The sequence below is a fragment of the Vigna unguiculata genome, chromosome 8 (genome assembly GCF_004118075.2).
Source record: "Vigna unguiculata cultivar IT97K-499-35 chromosome 8, ASM411807v1, whole genome shotgun sequence".
NCBI lineage: Eukaryota > Viridiplantae > Streptophyta > Magnoliopsida > Fabales > Fabaceae > Vigna > Vigna unguiculata.
The window spans coordinates 1,388,666-1,409,980 of NC_040286.1; the positions used below are offsets into that span (position 1 = coordinate 1,388,666).

A 21,315-nucleotide genomic window follows, 5' to 3' on the forward strand; every position below is an offset into this window, starting at 1 on the left:
TCTATTGGGGTTATAATTACGGTCATGATTTTATTAAATTTTTCACATGCAGAATCAACTGATAGTGTTTTATGTGACATAAAATGTGGTCTCAAATGTGCGTTTGCAGCAATTAACGAAGAACTGCATGAGAGGTGCCTCCGTCATTGTAATGAACACTGTCATGCGTCAGATTCTGTTAATAGTTGTATCACTGATTGTCACTTAACGATGTCTAACGCCATCAACAACGGTATGTATTAAATGTTTTCTAGTTTCATGGTTATATAAATAATCTTTTTACGATTAAATTTTAATAATTTTTTCTTATAATTTTAGATGCTATATTCTAAGTGATATTTTATTCTTTTATATTTTAAAATTTCTTAAAAAATATCATCTCAAATTATTAAAAAAAATTATTAAAATTTAATTATCAAAATATTATTATCCGTCGATGATTTTGACCATTGACTTTACATGTTTACCAGGTGCTCGTGATCTTATGAACAATATGATGAATACTTGCATACAGGGGTGTAAAGAAAAATTATAATTTATAACGTAAATTATTGATTCAAAAATGATTAGAGGAAACAATATTATGAGAAATTCATCTTGATCAATAAAATAATATTTGTTATTTATTTTCATGTTGCTTTTCAATTACTTCCCTTCATTTTTGTTATCATCTTTTTTATTCTTGCAACTCGGGTATTAATAAAACAGTTAGCATAACTTAATACATTCAAATTGAAACATATATTAATTAATTCTATTCATTTTTGTAATTCATTTATAACACGAGTCCTTTCAACAATATTCATACCTCACCTTTTTTTTTTGGCAATTCTCCTACCGGAGGAAAAAAAAATATAGACAACAGGAATAAAAACTATAAATTAATTATAAATTTGAAACTTCGATTCATTTATTTTTAAGTTCTTTAAAAAAACACAACACAAACTTCAACTCTAATTCTGTCTCTCAATCTAAATTTACTGAAATTTATCTGACAACTCTCTCTCAGATTCATCCTCTAAAAAAAGAATACTAGTCAAATTTAATGTTTTAACATAATTAATTTGAAGTATCGTGGTATTAGTTTAATTATTTATTTAATAATTAGTTATTAACATAAGTATCATAATAAATTTTATTTATTAATATTACATTTAAAAGAAAAATTAGAATATGTGTTTTGTTTGTATATGAATAATTAACTATTTGATTGAAATATTTAGTTTTTGATAACAATTTAATTACGTTTGTATAAAATATAAGAGTATTGTTATTAAAATATATTTATTAGGACAATTATTTATTAATTATAATAAATATTTACGCTTCTATTTTGCAATTTGAAAAGACTTTGTGATATTTAGTAGTTTTATTTTATTTTTTATCTTGTTCTTGTGATATTAAAATAACATAAAAATCTACAATGCTTATGACTATCTATAATTATATATAATAACTATATAAACAAATTTCTTTTTTTGACCATAATTATTTATATTATAATTTTTTTAAGAATAATAATTTTTTATATATTTTTCATAAAATTATTCTAACATATGTTTATTTTATTTCATTCATTAACAGTTTTTTTTAATTTTTAATTTATTCTATTTTTAATACAAATTTATTTTGTATACCAATTTAAAGATATTACTTTGTGTAAATTTAATTATTTTATCTTCTTTTCTTCATTTAAATTTATTTTAATAAAATTAAACAGTTACTTATAAATACTAATTTTTTTAAATTGACTAAGAATAGCTAATTAAAACATACAAAGTCACATATAATCAATTAAACATTTAATTTATGTGTAGTTATTTAAAAACATCATGACGTATTAGTAATTAATTTGTGTCATCAAAATACAAAAATAAACCAATATTTAAGATCCTTATTAAGTTTTTTTTATCAATTATATCTTAATATATATATATATATATATATATATATATATATATATGATTCAAAACTAAACCTAAATACCCCATTAACCAGGGATGATAACGGGGCAGGACGGACATGGGTTTCGCTATCTCATAACTAGAGATGGCAAATAAACCCGTCTCCGTGGGTATTGTCCGAACCCGTTCCCGTTTTGACGGAGAATCCCCGCATTGACTGGGTATGGGTATGGGTATGGAGAATCCCCGACTTTTTCAATTGGGTATGGGGATGGGTATGGGGATGCACTTATCCCCGTCATAATATCCATCCCCGTTTAAATTATTAAAATATTCCCAAATAATATATATATATATATATATATATTATTTTTTATTTTTTCTAATTATTTGGTTTGTCACGAAATTCATTCGCATCTCAATTATATTTTTCATCTTATCATAATCTTTATGTAATTATGTTAAAAAGATGTATGTCAATTAAAAAAATTTATGTCTCACATTTGAATATTTCTATTATTTTTTAATATTTTTATTTATTGTATATTTTCCTTTCACGTGAGAATGTTTAATACTCTCAATTTAAGTATTTAATAGCACAAACATTTCGTTTACTAGGTAATATAAAAATAAATCCTTTACTTATTATTATTATTATTAGTTTTTGTTTCATTTGGAGAACTCTTTTATTTCACTAAAACAATTTTTGTTATTTCTCAACCACTGAGTATATATGTTTAGCGAAACGCATGTCCGTCCCGCTCCGTTGCCATCCTACCCATAACCATCCCCGTAAAAAAAAAAAATCATCCTCATCCCCATACCCAAACCCAACGGGTATCAGACTTTTGTCCCATCCCCATCCCCGCCGGGTAACGGGTATAATCTCGTACCCATACCCATACCCATTTTCTTACTCTTCAATATTAATTTTAATTAATTTTTATAAAATAATAAAAAGAATTACGATAAAGGAAACATAATATTATCAAATATTCAATATTTGAAGGATGATTGGTTATTGGATATCAAATACTTTAAAATAAATTATAATTGTTTACATTTTAAATTATAATACCAAATAAAATTTCATGAAAACCAAAACAATTATTAAATTTGCAAATATTAATGAAACATAGTTGATAAAATTTAAAAATAATTTTTTTAAAATATAAAAGAAAAACAAATATTCAAATTAAAATATATTTTAAATGTTTGTTTACTTCAATCTTTTAAATTATAATAAATCATTTTTTTATACACTAATAAAAGTTATAATACATCATTTGATAAAAATGATACAAAAAACAAATAATAATCATAATAAAAGTTTAAAATAAATTATAATTATTTACATTTTAGATTATAATACCAAATAAAATTTCATGAGAACCAACACATTTATTAAATTACAAACATTAATGAAACCTAGTTGATAAAATTTAAAAATATTTTTTTTAAAACTATAAAAGGAAAACAAATATTCAAATTAAAATATATTTTAAATGTTTGTTTACTTCGATCTTTTAAATTCTAATGAATCTCTTTTTATACACTAATAAAAGTTATAATACATAATTTGATCAAAATGATACAAAGAACAAATAGTAATCATAATAAAATTTTAAAATAAATTATAATTTTTTACATTTTAGATTATAAATAAAATTTCATGAGAACCAACACATTTATTAAATTTGCAAACATTAATGAAACCTAGTTGATAAAATTTTAAAATATTTTTTAAAAAATATAAAAGGAAAACAAATATTCAAATTAAAATATATTTTAAATGTTTGTTTACTTCAATCTTTTAAATTCCAATGAATATCTTTTTTATACACAAATAAAAGTTATAATACATTACTTGATCAAAATGATACAAATAATAAATAATAATCATAATAATAAATTTTTAACATATATTTTGTATCTTTTGAACTTCAATTATGTTGGATGGTGATAAAAAATATTCATGACAATTACATTAAATTTTTATATTGTAGTAAATAAAAGTTATTTATACAATTATATTGAAAAAATTACAGTATGATTGATAATGAGTTAGAAAATAAAAAATAATTAGATAAAATATATCAAAATGGTATTCTACATAATGAAAATAAACAAGAAAAAAATATATTAAAAAATTAACAAATGTTTACAAACAATTTGATAGACTATTGAAAGAAATCGTACAAAATGAAAACAAATGTATAATTAAGGATATGATAAGTTAAAAAATATCTTAGAGATCTAAGAAAACTTTTCAAATATAAACATATATACTCAGTGGTTGAGAAATAACAAAAATTGTTTTAGTGAAATAAAAGAGTTTTTCAAATGAAACAAAAACTAATAATAATAATAATAATAACAAGTAAATGATTTATTTTTATATTACCTAGTAAACGAAATGTTTGTGCTATTAAATACTTAAATTGAGAGTATTAAACATTCTCATGTGAAAGGAAAATATACAATAAATAAAAATATTAAAAAATAATAGAAATATTCAAATGTGAGACATAAAATTTTTTAATTGACATACATCTTTTTAACATAATTACATAAAGATTATGATAAGATGAAAAATATAATTGAGATGCGAATGAGTTTCATGACAAACAAAATAATTAGAAAAAATAAAAATAATATATATATATATATATATATATATATATATATATATATTATTTAGGAATATTTTAATAATTTAAACGGGGACGGATATTATGGCGGAGATATGTGCATCCCCATACCTAATTGAAAAAGTTGGGGATTCCTGATACCCATACTCATACCCAATCAATGCGGAGATTTCTTGTCAAAACGAGAACGGATTCAGACACGAATTTATTTACCATCTCTAACACATTGTATAATATTTACACTACATTCGTGCGGGTAATAATATGTGTAATATCTCGTGAATATCTATCTCTCAAATAAGTTAACTTTAATCACGTCATATTTCTTTTATATAATATTTATATAGAATAATATATATCGAAAGTTTCCACTTTGGTTTATATATTTTATTATTCCAATTTTACCCTTTATCATATTTTCTTTTAAGGTTATACAAGAAAACAAGTTTAAACTATCCACAATATTTTTATATAATTATTGTTCATTTCTTTTTGTTAAATATAAAACTTTTTTCTCATCATTATATCACAGTCCACGTCAACAAAGCCGGAGATGAGTTCAAAACATATAAATATATCTATTAACCCACATATAAAAAAGTTATCAAATTTTAAAATGTCTTGTGCATAATGATAAATTGCCAACATTTATTATGAATGACCCACTGTTATGATGTATATATGAATATTTGTTTTTTAAATTTTATTATACAACGATTATATTAATATGTAATGATATGTTCTTAAAAATTTTAAACTAATTTAGTGTTTCAATTATGTAAATCCGTGAATTTAATAATTTAAATCAAATGATGTAAGCAAACTAAAATATTATAATGAAATGTATTTAAAACGTCAAATAAATTTAAAAATTTGATTGAAAGAACTAAATCCATGCATTTCCAAAAATAAAAGACTAAATTCGTTCCAAATTTTTAAGATGACTAATTCAAATTTTTAATAAAAAGATCAAAATCATATTTAACTTTTTAGTTTATTAATATTTATTGTCTTCTCCTTGGTTAACGTATGTACTTTTTAAGTTTATTCTATTCTATTACATTATTTATCCTATATTTTTTATTTTGTTGATTGGGAATATGATTTTTCTTTTACAAAGTTTGTCATTATATATTTTTTAAAATATTTTCACAAAAATAAATTAAAAAATACGGTTTTTTCCCAGGAAAACGATGTAAGTTAAAAACTTCACGTAAAAGATTAACCAATAATGTAGAGAATATGTAATACTCAATATATATTCAATATATATATATATATATATATATATATATATATATATATATATATATATCATTCGAGAATGACTATTACAAAAATTAATGTTACATCTATCAGAGATGATAAGAACTTTACATAATTATTTTTTGGCATATTTTAATTAAGATTGAAAAAAAAAAACTTTATAAAAATATGTTGACATAAAATCTCTATTAAACTTATAGTATCAAACAAATTTTTAGAAATCGAAACGAGGATAATATGCGTAATATAAACTTATTTGAATTTTAAAAAATATTTAAGTTTATATACATACATATATATGTACTAACAAATATAAAATTTTAAGAAATTAGAACGAGCAATATAAACTTATACTATTATATTTAATAAAAGTAATACAACATCAACAATATTAATTATTATCATATTGATGTTTGAAAATTAATGCCCCTTTAGTTTTATCTTTCAAATGGCCAAACAAAATTGAAACAATTAATCTAATGATCTTATTGTAAATTTAACATTAAGAAATAACGAAGCTAAAATAATAGTTATAGTTATAGATATTAGTTAATAACAGTTCATTTAATTATTCAAAATTCAATATAAAGCCAGAAAGTACAAAATCATAATAGTACAAAAATTTGAAAAAACAATTTCGTGTGATTTTACCCTACACTGCATGTGCCATTCTTCGTCTCTTCGCAAAAATATCTATAAGCATAAATTATCCCTAAAAATAAATTAAAATCTTAGAAAAACAAAAGTCCTTTTCACTCCTTATATTTTTCAGTCAAACACGATTAAGATATTCCATTCAAACTCAAATATAAATAAGGGTAATTAATCTCATATTAATTACAGCTTTATTTAACAATGAAAAATAAATAAAAATTAAATTTGAGAACCGAGTTTATCCACATGTATGAGTGTGTGTATCTAATCTTTCATGATAGAAAAAAATACATAAATTATAATTTTTATTAATTTCATAATGTCATAGTTATGTAATAGAAACATTTATAATTTTCTATCAAAATAAAAGGTAAAGTTATAATAAAATGTGTAGAAAAATAGTTGTAAAAGTTTTTTTTCTCTTCTTATATATGATTATTATTATTATAAATAAACATACTTCAGTATTTCTCAGATGATGAAAACTAGAAAGTTGGAGAATAAATATAAAGATATAAAATGTTAAAAAAAGGTATAAAAAAAACAGTTACAAAATTTGGTTTGTTATAGAGTAAAACAATATAAACATTTTGACTAAATAGGATAATATGTAAAAAATAAAAGTATTAATCGAAAAGAAAATAAAATAAAAAATAATATAGTTTTTTATTAATCGAAATTATAACAGTAGAAGAAGTTTATAATTTTTGAATTTTTTTTTGAAAATTATCTACCATATGAACAACGAAACGAAAGTCGTTTCGTAAAAATCGGGTCATGGGAGAAATGCGCACCAATGGTGGTGATGAGAAAAAAAAAATACGAGGGAAATTTCATTTTCAACACAACAAAAATCTTTCATAATTCAAGAGGCGCGTGAGATACACGTCCTTCAAAAACCCGCGGCGGGTCGGACACGGACGGGTCCAAGGCGCGTGGCCGTTTCCTTCTCGAGAATCACAGGGGTTGGCACTAATGTGCGCGCGTGGGTCGCAGGGTCTTATCGTGCACCCTAGCACACATTATGAAGTGTGTTGAAAGGGTTAACCTATATTCCCCCTTGGCCTCCCAGTTTGGTTTTTCTCGCAAAGGGTTTTCGTTCGCACAGTGCTCACTCGCTCTTTTCATTCGTTTCTTCCAACTCTCGCTGATCATCCATGGCTGAACAACGCGCCACCTCCGACACTCGCCACCACCTCTCCGTCGCACCGCCATTGCAGATCTCCAAAGGTTTCATTTCTCTCTCTTTCTCTCTCTCTCTTTCTTTCATTTCCAATTTCATTTTTGCTTTGGATTGGAATCCAGCGATTTATGTGTCTTAGCTTCCATTGTTTTGTCTCTTCTCCTTCGTCGCTTGCGTTCTCTTTTTCTTTTATTTTATTCACTTGTGGTTTATCACTTGCTTCTTTAAACCCTAGTTTCCCCAAACCTTTATTTCTTTTTTCATTTTTTCTTCCTTTCAGTTTTGTGAACAACCGAAATGCACTTCGTTTGCGGGTGAGAGTTTAGGGTTTTTATTTTTTCTTCGGGTAGGATGACCGAACCGCTTCAATGGTTCCGAAACGGGAATGACATTCAATAATCTTCTGTTTTTACTACCGAGGGTTTTTCTATTTTGCTATTTTGTGAACTACATTTGGATTTTTTTTCGGTTTTTGAATTTTTTCAATATTATTTTTGTGTGTGCCCTTTTTTCTTGTAAACTGTGGTTTAGAAGGTTGGAGCTTTACACTGCAGCAAAGGTAGCCGGTTTTTGAAGTCTGAGTTCGTCGTTGTGAATGCTGTAATTGGCTATTGGGGTTAACAGTGATGGATATTATGTTAGTTTCGTTACGGTTGAAACAGTATTTTTTTCCTTGATTATTTCCACTTCCTGCCCTCAATTTTTTTTTACCAGAATAGGTAAAGAAACACGGTTCCAGATTTATGTTGCTGCCATGTGATTCAGTTTCCTTTTGCTTGATATACTTTGCTCCTATTTAGCCCTTCGATCGCGATTATATATTTCTTTTATTTTTTTTTAAACTTCGTATTTGGTTGAGGACTGCAGACGTGTTTGTTGTATATTTTTTGTCAGTCTTCTGTACTACATGCTTTATAGTTTTGGAACTTAAAGGTTAGAATCTTCATTTTCTTTTCACTAATTGATGCTTTTATCCATTTTGTGCAGATGTCCAAGGATCTGACAATTCCATTCCACTCTCACCACAGTGGCTTCTGCCAAAGCCGGGGGAGAATAAACTTGGAACAGGATCTGTGGTGTGTGCTTAACTAGTTCTGCATATTTTTGTATCGTTGTCTGCGAATAATTTCTAGATATTGTCTCTAAATCAGACATAGGTGCAGCCTTAACTTTCCAGAAATAATTTTCAGTTGCTAATGTTTTTTTTTTTCCTTTTCCTATTCTAACTACTCAGGAGAACCACATGGTCTCAAACCCACCTTATGGCCATCGCTCGGAGACTGTCAAGACATCTGGAAATGGAGAGGATGTGCATGATGTCCATAAGAAAAAGGATGTCTTTAGGCCATCCATGTTTGACTCAGAAAGTGGACGTCGTGATCGTTGGCGTGATGAGGAGAGAGACACCAAATCCTCCATTCGGAAGGATCGTTGGAGAGATGGAGACAAAGACCTAGGTGATTCTCGCAGAGTGGAACGGTGGACAGATAATATGTCTGCAAGGAACTTTGCTGAAGCACGGCGTGGTGCAACTGATAATCACAGATGGAATGATTCAGGAAACAGAGAAACTAACTTTGATCAGCGGCGTGAAAGTAAGTGGAACACTCGCTGGGGTCCTGATGACAAGGAGCCAGAAGGCATCCGTGAAAAGTGGAGTGACTCTGGAAAAGACGGTGATATACATTTGGAAAAAGGTCTGACTAACATTTCCAGTCAGGGAAAGGATGAGAAGGAGGGAGAACACTATCGGCCATGGAGACCTAACTACTCACAAGGCCGTGCAAGGGTAGATCCTTCCCATACAACCCCAAACAAACCAGTGTCTACATTTTCCTATGGGCGTGGTCGTGGGGAGAATACACCCCCAGTTTCTAGTATTGGACATGGCCGGACTGGTTCTCTTGCTAGCTCTATGAGTAGCACATACTCTGGAGCTACATTGGAAAAGGTTCAAAGTGGACTTGAAGAACTGAACCCCTTTAGATATAACAGGACAAAATTGCTGGATGTGTACAGAGTGACTGGTATGGGTACAAATAGAAAACTAGTTGATGATTTTGTGCAGGTACCTAATCTTACTCAGGATGAACCCTTGGAGCCTCTAGCTATTCTGGCACCAAATCCTGAGGAACTGGTAATTGGTTTCTTTGGTTTGTTTTTTAATTACTGAATGCAAATGTCTTTTTTAGTGGTTTGGTGTGATGAGCTTTTTTGTTTCAACAGGCTGTCTTGAATGGAATTGACAAAGGGGAGATAATTAGCAGCAGTGCTCCTCAGGTTCCAAAAGATGGAAGGTCAACAGATTTTACTCACACAAGAAGAATGAAGCCTGGAAGTGGACCTTTCCAAGGTAAGCTCTGCATGTACATTTATGTACTTCTAGATAGGTTTAGATGCAGGTAACTTTGGAACTGTAGTTTTTCTTACCCTTGTAGAGGGAGTTGTAGAGTGAGGATTTGACCCTAAACAGAGTATGGTTTTTACCCATATTTCCATGACGCAAAAGATTCACTGGTCTAATAAGTCGATTTGCATGGCCTCAAACGAACTTAACTACTAATTCCCCCTCCATTTATGTATTCGATTTCAACTATGTGAACAATGTCAAATATCACATTAAATGGTGTTCTTCTTACTTATATCTGCCGCCCTATGGTCTCTGGTTTTTCATGAGCATAATTTTCTGTCTCTACTTTCCACTAGATTGTCATAATATATTTAATGAACAGATAGAGGTGAAGATGGAGGTTCTTACAAAGTGCCTGAAGAGGTTTCCAGTAATAAAGATTCATCATTTGAAGGAAATACTTCTGTTCATCCTGGTGCTTCATGGCGAACAATGCCACTTGGTGACCATGCTGCCCAGTTTCACGATGGTAGAGATGTAACTAGTGATGTTAGATTGAGAAAAACAGATCTGAACTCACACCAGCCAAAAGATCCTCATAATCAGTGGGAAAATAATTTGGGTTATTTATCTGACTCCAAAGATGTAGGTAAGTGGCAAGCTAGTGAAGATCCTGTTATTAAGAGGCAGTTGTCTGGCATTTTGGACAGCGAACTTGAAATCAGAAGAGTTCAACAGACTGTTCCAGAGGAGTTATCCCTTTTGTATAAAGATCCTAAGGGTCTAATCCAAGGTCCATTTAAAGGAATTGATATTATTGGATGGTTTGAGGCTGGGTATTTTGGTATTGATTTACCTGTTCGCCTGGAAAATTCAGCAGCTGACTCACCATGGTTGTCTCTTGGTGATGCCATGCCCCATTTACGAGCTAAAGCTCGACCTCCACCTGGGTTTTCTACACCAAAGCCAAATGACTTAACAGATATTCCTGGACGGCAAATTTCCAGTACATTTGGGAGTACTCATACTGGTTTGAATGAGCTTGACATTTTGCGTGGTGATTCTAGGCATCGTCAGAATCCTGATACCGAAGCTGAAAATAGGTTTCTGGAGTCACTTATGTCTGGTAGCAAGAACAGTCCTCCCCTTGATGGCCTGGCATTGTCAGAAGGTTCTTACCTGTTATACTTGGTTGTTTTGGTATTCATTTTTGGATAATTAAGCTATAATATTTTTTCCTGCATTGATATTTTTCTCTTCAAATCTTTTTCTTTTTTGTACACTACCATGTTTTGAGATGTTTAGGCTTGACATTGATTTTGACATATTCAATTCAGGTTTGCAAGGATTTGTTGGAAATAATCCTGGTAATATGGGTCCATCAGCGGTTGATAATGGAAATAATCTTTACTTGCTTGCTAAGAGGATGGCACTTGAACGACAACGGTCCTTGCCTAGTCCCTACCCATACTGGCCAGGGCGTGATGCAGCTTCGTTTGCTCCAAAACCGGATGTTGTCCCAGATGCCTCCTTGCATTCTAAACTATTGTCTTCAGTGAGTGATAACTCTCGGCAACCTCAATCCCAAAATTCCGAGTTAATGTCAATCATCCAAGGTTTATCCGATAGGACATCTGCAGGTCTAAATAATGGTGCTGCTGGCTGGCCTGGTTATCCCTTACAAGGTGCATTGGATCCCCTACAGAATAAAATTGATTTGCTTCATGATCCTAATTTTCCTCAAATGCCATTTGGAATTCAGCAGCAAAGGCTGCCTGCACAAAACCAGTTGTCTTTAAGCAATTTATTGTCTCAAGCTGCTGCTGATAACCCAAATAACGCTTTGACAGCGGAGAAGCTACTTTCTTCAGGTTTATCACAAGATCCTCAGATATTAAATATGTTGCAACAGCAGTACTTGTTGCAACTGCATTCTCAAGCGGCTGCTCAATCACAGCAGATCCCCTTGATTGATAAACTCCTATTGCTGAAGCAACAACAGAAGCAGGAGGAGCAGCAGCAGCTACTACGGCAACAACAACTGCTTTCTCAAGTGTTGCAAGACCAACCGTCTAGCCAGCTCTTCAGTAATTTATCTTATGGACAGTTGCAAGGTGTATTACCGATGGGTAATTTGCGTGTGGATCCTTCTCTAGTTCAACCACAACAGGAGGTTTTTCCCATGAGCTCTCAGACAGCAATCCCCAATGTGCATAATGAGCATAATTCTAATTCTTTGAATCTACCACCTAAAGTTAGTCAAGATACAAGTTCTAATGTAAGCAGCCAAGCTTCTATACGTCTTCGACACCAATTATTTGGCGATACTCGTCCAGAAAATTGGGGCCCTAATCTTACTGAACAAATTATTGATCAGTATCAGAAGGAGTCATTTCCAGTATCATCAACTCAGGTTGATGGTTCTGCATTGCTTGATCAGAACAGATCCAAAGAGGAACCACTCATTCCATCTCTTTCTCCTTCTGATTACGCTGCTAAGTCAGTGGAACAGGTGCAGCCAAGCAATTTTAGGCCTGATGCCGTGGTTGTGACCTCAACTTCTAAGCCTGGGGAAAGTTCTGGAAATGTGGAGTCTTTTGCATCCAGCATCGCCTTATCTACAGCTGTATCTAGTGTGTCACCACCGGTGAGTGGTCCTGGTACGGAGGTGAAGACCAAATTGGATATTGTGCATCAAGAGCAACATGCTGGGAAGGACAGCACTATATCCGAGCCTTCTCTGGGAGATATGAGAAAGATTGAACCTCAAGAACCTAAAAAGGCTAGTGAGAAGAAATCTAAGAAGCAAAAATCAACCAAATCTCAGTCTTTTGATCAAACAAAGGGAGTGGTAAAAAATTTGACTTTGCAGCCATCAAAGCAGTCGGAAACTGAAATGGCGAAGTTAAGTGATTTTAGGGAAGCTAAGATTGACGAATCGTTAAATGATACAAATATGCAACAAACAAGAGTTAAGGGAACTCGGACTGGAAGTGCTGTCCCAGAGACTGGTGATGATCACCAACAAGCTGGTGGTTGGTCTGGTATTATTACTGGAAAGATAACTGAAGCAGTTGATGCAGGTGAGATCAATTCAACTACTCTTTTGACACAAAAAACTGAGGTACCTGCCGGACGGGCTTGGAAACCTGCTCCAGGTGTCAAAGCGAAATCTTTCTTAGAAATTCAACAGGAAGAAAAAAGGAAGGCTGAGACTGAAACACTTGTATCTGATGTTGCTGTTTCTGTCAATTCAATGACCCTAGCAAGTCCTTGGGCTGGGATTGTGGCCAATCCTGACTCCTTGAAGGTATCTAGTGAAGGTGTCAAAGAAGGGCGCAATACCGAGAATCATGTTAAGTCTGAAACTTCTCAAAATGTCAAGAGCAAGAAAAGTCCTCTGCATGATCTATTAGCTGAAGAAGTTCTAAAGAAATCTAATGAAATAGATGCTGAGATTCCAGATAGTATATTGCCCTCACATAATATAGTTGTACAGTCGGAATCATTGGATGACGGCCATTTTATTGAGGCGAAAGACACTAAAAGAAGCCGAAAAAAGTCAACAAAATCGAAGGGTTCAGCAACTAAAGCTTCATTGCCCATTGCATCATCTGATGTACCTATAGCTTCAAGCCCCAATGAAAAGGGAAAAAACTCCCGTTTGGCACAGCAGGAAAAGGAAGAGTTGCCTGTCATCCCCGCAGGACCCTCTTTTAGTGATTTTGTTCTTTGGAAAGGAGAGCGAGAACCACCAAGCTCGTCTCCTTCTCCAGCATGGTCTACTGATTCCGGTAGGGTTCCAAAACCTACTTCATTGAGGGACATTCTAAAGGAGCAGGAGAAAAAGGCCTCTTCTGCAATTCCTGTTAGCCCAGTGCCTCCGCCTCCAAAATCTCAGCCTACCCAGTCTACACGGAGTAATGCTTCTTCATGGTCGGTTTCTGCATCCTCTCCATCTAAAGCTGCTTCTCCAATTCAGATAAATACCCAAGCTTCTCAATCAAAATACAAAGGGGATGATGATTTGTTCTGGGGTCCAATGGAGCAATCTAAGCAAGATGCTAAGCAGTACGATCTCTATCTCTTTGTATTTGCGTTTGAAAATTTTACTCTCCAACTTTTTATCTTAAGACTTTCAATCTTATTTTTATTATAGGCTTTCTTTGACTTGTAACACATTTTTGTTTAGAAATGTTTGCAGAAGCACTGCAACTAATTAACACATCTTTACGTCTTAAATATTACACCGGGAAGAATGTGATAAACATTTTGTTTTTTGTTTCTCTTGTTAGATAATTTGCTAATTTAGTCCCTCTATTATTAATGGTGTTGAAAATTAAAAGTATGTTTTTTGTTCTTGTTATGAAATTTTTGGTTTTGGCATCTGTAAAAATTATATTCGTCTATACTGAATCCAGTTTTGGTAGCACAGTTGATGAGCTGTGGCTGATTTATTTGTTGTCCCTTTGAGCAGGTCTGATTTCCCTCAGCTTGCTAGCCAAGGGAACTGGGGTTCAAAAAACGTAACCTCGAAAGGTAATTCCCCCGGACTATTGACGAAACAGAAATCAGTGAGTGGTAAACAAGCTGAACGGTCTCTAGCATCATCTCCTGCCTCTTCTCAATCAATGCTGAAATTGAAAAAAGATGCCATGACAAAGCATTCTGGTAAAACAAGGATACTTTATTATTTGTTTATTGTACTTGCCGATTGCAGAATATCCTAATCCTGTCTGGGTGTTTTGACAAACTTCCTAAGAGATGAAATTATTTGTTACATTTTCAGAAGCCACGGATTTTAGAGATTGGTGTGAGAATGAGTGTGTTAGGCTTATTGGCTCAAAAGGTATGTCCATCGTTAAGACTTATTTGAGTTGAACATTTTAAATGACACCATGGATTTGGCTCTGTATATTGTAACCATGGATTGAATCTTGCGTTTGAATAGAACATTTATTTTTTAATCACCATAAATTTTGTTTTAGCTCTTAATTTTTCTGGTGCGGTTGCATGGTAATTATTGCAGATACAAGTTTCCTTGAATTTTGCTTGAAGCAATCCAGATCGGAAGCTGAACTGCTCCTCATAGAAAACCTTGGATCATATGATCCCGAGCATGAATTCATTGATAAGTTCCTGAATTACAAGGAGTTGTTACCATCGGATGTTTTGGATATAGCTTTTCAGAGTAAGAATGAGAAGAAAGTTGGTGGACATGGTGCATCATGGACAGCTTCAGGTAATGCAGACACACAGGATGTTGACTACTCTGAAGGATCCTCTAAAGGTGGTGGTGGAAAGAAGAAAGGTAAGAAGGGGAAAAAGGTGAGCCCTTCAGTTTTGGGATTTAACGTTGTGAGTAACCGTATCATGATGGGTGAGATCCAAAGTGTAGAAGATTAATTGAAGAGAGGTTGTGTCGGTAGATGTATATACATTTTGGTCGTACTTTGTAAATGGTTTTTCCCGTTTTAGGTGTTTTATGTTCTTTTTTTATACAGAACATTAGCAGAATTTATTGGATCTGCTTAACCAATTTTGTTATCTAATGTTAGGAGTTGTTTTGACACTTCGCGGTGACAATGATTTTATCTAAATATTACCGTCTTTCAAATCCGTTTCCTAATGATTTCAACTCTTGCGTCTTTCAAAGTCGCGACTATAGTAAAAGCATGGAGGCCGAAAATGCTAGTTCTGCTTTACCATTTATTATAGGTCCAGTTAATTACATTTTTTGTTTGGCTTCCCATGAAGTTAAATAAAATATATAGGCCGAAAATATTATAGGTCCAGTTAAATAAAATAAGTTACTAATGAATTCTAGGAAGATTTTTTGTCTGCAAAACATGACACTGTTTGAAATTGTTTCAGTTTACAACTATTGAATAATTCTTGAATGTAAATAAATGAAATACTAGAAGCTTCTTATAAATAGCCAACTTTTAGTAAAATTTATTTACTTTTTCATAAATTTGTGTCAACTTTTTATAAAATATTCTGTATGTAGTTTCAAAAATTTAGATAATTTTAATTATTATTTTTTGTTTATTAAATATATAGTTTATATTTTATATTTAAATTTTTCATTTAAACTTAATTAGATGATGTGACTATTATCTTACATATTTATTAATCTTGTTTCAAGAATGAGTTTTCATAACTAATATAAAGTGATATTAAAATTAATATAAAATCACATTGTTTTTATTGTTTTATTAAAAGTATATAAATTTCTTAGATTTTAGACTTGAAACTTTATTTAAGTTTTGAAATTATAATATTTGTATGATATATTATAAAAATCAATAATATAACTATTTGTGATTGGATTACAACACAATAATTAATTGCTGAGAAAAATAATGGACTAAGTTTATAGTAGGTATTAAGTTTAATTATAAAGTTAGAATTTATATTTTTCAAATATCCTAATAAATAAATGACTAAAATTTTGATTGAAATTAATTATTTTTCTTGTTTTCTTGTAACTTGAAATTTTATTTTAGTAATATTTGTGTATTTTAATTGAAATTTATAAAGTATAATTGAACAAAAAAATATTTATTTAATGAAAGACATTACAAGTACCATAATGCCAAAGTGTTCCATGTCAAAGAATTGGAATGAGTTCATATTTTGATAGTGGTTTGAGTTGATAGTGGTTGATTTGTTATGCAGTAACAGAGTATACTAAGTTTTTTTTGGAGTTTATGTATTTATAAGACAAGTAGTTGTGGGTCTTGCTATGAATTCAAATAAGATTTACATGACCTGATATCCCAAAAAAGTGCACACATCTTATCATAGTGTCAGGTTGCATGTGATACCATTAATGAATTTACTGTGTACGACCATATGTATCTTTATTCGCACACTATCCCAATACATTGACAAGTCTTGTCCAAATTGCAGGGTGAGAGTAAATTTCTGAATTAAAAATCAGTTTTGGCACCTTCCAATAAAGTTGACAAGTCTTGTCATAATTACAAGGTGCAAGTTAGGCCATTTATTTCAAAGATGCGCCAACTTTTACAGTGGTGAGAGTAAATTTCTGAATGGGCACGTTATTCCAATTGAAGTATTTGTCACTTTTTACAAGGGTGATATAATAAATCAGCTTTGGCACCTCCCAATAAAGTTGACAAGTTTTGTCATAATTAGAAGGTACAAGTGGAACCATTTATTTCAAATATGTGTAACCTTTTACGATGGTCAAATTAAATTTTTTAATTGGCACGTTATCCCAATTGAAGTATCTGTCACCTTTTACAATAATGATATAATAAGTCAGCTTTGGCACCTTCCAATAAAGTTGACAAGTTTTGTCATAATTACAAGGTACAAGTTAGGCCATTTATTTCAAAGATGCGTCGACTTTTACAGTGGTGAGAATAAATTTTTGAATGAGCACATTATTCCAATTGAAGTATTTGTCACCTTTTACAAGAGTGATATAATAAACCAGCTTTGGCACCTTCCAATAAAGTTGACAAGTCTTATCATAATTAGAAGGTGCAAGTGAGACCAATTATTTGAAATATGCGTCAGCTTTTACAATGGTCAAAGTAAATTTCTGAATTGGTACGTAATCTCAATTGAAGTATCTATCACGTTTTAGAAGAGTAATATAATAAATCAACTTTGGCACCACCCAATAAAGTTGATAAGTCTTGTCATAATTAGAAGGTGCAAGTGAGACCATTTATTTCAAAGATGCACCAACTTTTACAGTGGTGAAAGTAGATATCTTTCTTACCACGCTATCCAGGTGAAGGTAATCAGTTCTATTTAAGGTTGTGGTTCTTTAGTTTGAAAGTTGTGGAGTGATCTAGTATAATAAGTAAAAATGGTTTTATTTGAGCAGTTGAATGCATATAATTCCTTTAATGCTGCTATTGATTTTGAAGATGGAAGGTTCTCCTTATGTAGACTTCCAAATGGGGTTACACTTAACCATATGCGCATCATCATAAGAAGTCATTTGATGGGACCATCTAAGCCCCCACTAAGCCATCCGTGGTACCATGTCCCTCCTGGATTTGTTGCGGAAGGCATTGATGACGATGTATGGAGATGACGATGCTGAATCCATTTTTTACATGTGAACGATAAAAGCATGTCATCTTCTAGTTGAGATAATGACATTTATTACAACAAGGCATAACAACGCAATTTCTGACGAAGTTTATTTTGATTTTTCTAATAACTTCAACATATCCCTCAACTTAGATTGAGGTTTATATTTTCTTATTTAAAGTATGTATTTTTATTTATGACATTCTTCTTCATCAAATGTTTATGCAGCTTTTAATTTCAATGAATTTGAACTTAAAAAATAAGGGTGGTGAAATGCTAATCTCTTATAAAATGTAGTCAAGTCACATGCTAACATTAGAGGTCGTGCCAGTCACATGGGTTCATAATAATTCGTGCCACTCACATGGGTACATAAGAAGTCATGTCAATCACATGAGTACATAAAAGCTCGTGTCACTCACATGATAATATTAACTATCGTGCAAGTCACATGTTCACATAACAGAAAGTGACATGATAACTTTAATTTCGGTATAAAAGACTACCATCACTTTCTAAACTCACTATCTTAATCTTGAAATTTCACTTCACTCTAAAAAATCATCGAAAGTCAGGTTACACCACAACCTCAGATGGAAGGATCAATGTTTGTCTGTGTATACGACGATGGAGAAATCGCCAGTGATGCTCAAACTGGTGTCTACTTTGCATCTGCAAAGACAATCATGATCTGCATCCATAGAGGTTTCGGCTGTCTAAACTTATTCGCATAATAATGGACAAGGCAAATAAAGATCCAAGGGATGAACTTCCAAACTTATTCGACACATTGCACAAAATTTTACAAAAAGATTCAAGAATACAACTCTGAAAAAGGACCTCGTCAACATGGATAAGTTATTACATGTAAATTTGTCTTTTTCATTTTTTAGTTGTTAATTATTCACACCCATTATTAGAAAATAAATTCGTCCTATAATTATATTTGTAGCGTACGCATTGACAGAGCCACGCTGTAACTACTACTACAACATCATTAGAGAAGACAACCCATGAGCAACAGCTTGGGTAGACCAAATACTAAGAGAGCAGTGTTGTCTTGCATATGATCAAGGAAGAAGGTGGGGTCACGTAACAACAAATCTAGCGGAAGCAATAAATTCTGTCCTGAAGAAGACTAGGAATTTGCCAATTTCATCCATATTATAGCCCACATACACCAGGTGCAACACATACTCCACAAAAAAGAGGTAGGCAAATAACTGCAATGGTCAGTGGTTGTCATGTGTACTCTAAATATGCGACCAACTTCCTAGAAGATGCGGACTCCAAGTTAAACACGCACCATGTCGTTGAATTTGATAGAAATACGACAAGATTCAGAGTGGAGGAGATGGTGAATTCCAGAGAAGTAAGTCCTGCATGAAAATTTGTAGTCAGATTAGATGAAAGGTGGTACGATTGTGGAAAGTTTCAAAAAATACATCTACCATGTTCACATGTTATTGCAACTTGTAAGCATGCACATCACGACTTCAACATGTACATAAGTGTCCATTATAGGCTGGATGTCGTCATGAAAGTATATGAAAATTTATTTGGCGAGTTAAGACATGAAGAATATTGGCCACCATACCAAGGGCCACAGGTTTGACCTCATCCTGCCACAACAAGAAGCGAGAGGGGTCATCCTAAATCAAGTAGAATTCAGACTGAGATGGACATTAAGGAAGGAAGACAATCAAGAAAGTGTTTCTATTGTAGAACTGAAGGACACACAAGAAATTATTGTCCTAATAACCCTGCACTTAGATGATCCACATCAAACCCCTTAGTTTATGTTGTACTTTTAATTGTGTTCAATAAATTTATACTTAATTCAATTCAATGATACATCTTTTCTTATTATCTTTTATTGTTACTTATTTTACATAAACCAAAAACAAGTAACAAAATTATTTAAAATACAATAATAAAATAGTTTTAAATTATTTTAGTTATTTCCTTCATTTTTAAATTATTTTTTACAAATTTTCAGTGTTTATAATATACAAATTTTTAAAATTATGCAAAATTAAAAGATAACTATAATTTCAATATTTATAAACATCTATTAAAAAAATTAATACTACACAAATTATAAAAAAAATTAAATTAAATTGACGTTTATATTTTCAAATTACACATAAAATAACTTACTACACAATACAAAATCTATTTTTAAATCAGCAAATTCAAAAAGAAAAAAAAAATATTTTTTTCAAATAATACCTAAAATAACTAAAAACACAATACTAAATGTATTTTTCAAAAAAATAATTTTAACCTTTAATGCAAGATTTCTCACAAAAAGAAAAAAAATTAACTCTTAATATCTATTTTATTAAAAAAAAATACAAAAACCATAATTTTAATTTATTTATATAAAACACGAAAGAAAACCATCTCAGAATTTGGGTAACTGAGGACCGAATTCTGAATGGGAAATGAAAAAAATATCCAAAACCAAGACTGACATTCGGTCAAGACTGAAATTCAGGTCCTAGAAACCGAATTCCCATCTAAAGAGAAAAGTGTGCTATGCATGTAAATGTTATGTACAATGTGTTATTCACGTAAATAAATGACAAAGTGTGCTTGAAAATAAAAATCTATGATGCAAACAAATTTTAATTATAATTTAATTATTATACACCGGAATAAATAGACATTTTTAAGTAAATACTTATGAAAGTCTAAATGTAAAAATCAAAATTAGCTCATTATAAGGAAATTAAATAATTTTTAAGTCTCTAATTTCTTTTTGAAAAAAAATGGCTTCATATACAATAAATTCAAATCGAATTAAACGATTCATTGTCAATGATAACCCGAATTGACAAAACCCGGTTTCATATTCAATCTATTGTAAAATTGAAAATATACAGCAATTGTAAAATTTGAAAATAAACAATTTATTTATAATGTGTTAAATTTTAAAATTTTAGCATTAAACTATATTAATTTAAGTGATTTTGACAAGTGTTTTACAACAAACTAGTATATATTGGAGATATGTCCAATATACAAATATCAAAGAATGAGTGAATTGATTTTTCAAAAATTTAATCTTTTAATTAATTTTGAAACAAATTTTCGATCTTTATCAAATTCTCTAATCAATTAACAAATTATGTTAAGATCCATATTTTCATGGATTATCTTGAAATCAACAAAGAAAAGTAATAATGGAAAGAACAAGAGGACATCAATTTTATACAAGTTCGA

General features: G+C 31.0%; 1 protein-coding gene across 1 annotated transcript; it reads left to right on the forward strand.

Moving 5' to 3' along the window:
* Positions 1–7,527: 7,527 nt before the first annotated feature.
* On the forward strand, positions 7,528–15,625 carry LOC114194603. Its single transcript, XM_028084939.1, has 9 exons — positions 7,528–7,705; positions 8,646–8,734; positions 8,893–9,795; positions 9,885–10,011; positions 10,391–11,179; positions 11,346–14,079; positions 14,486–14,679; positions 14,798–14,857; positions 15,038–15,625. The coding sequence occupies exons 1-9, from the start codon at positions 7,633–7,635 to the stop codon at positions 15,412–15,414; spliced, it is 5,346 nt and encodes a 1,781-aa protein (XP_027940740.1). The 5' UTR covers positions 7,528–7,632; the 3' UTR covers positions 15,415–15,625.
* Positions 15,626–21,315: the final 5,690 nt, after the last annotated feature.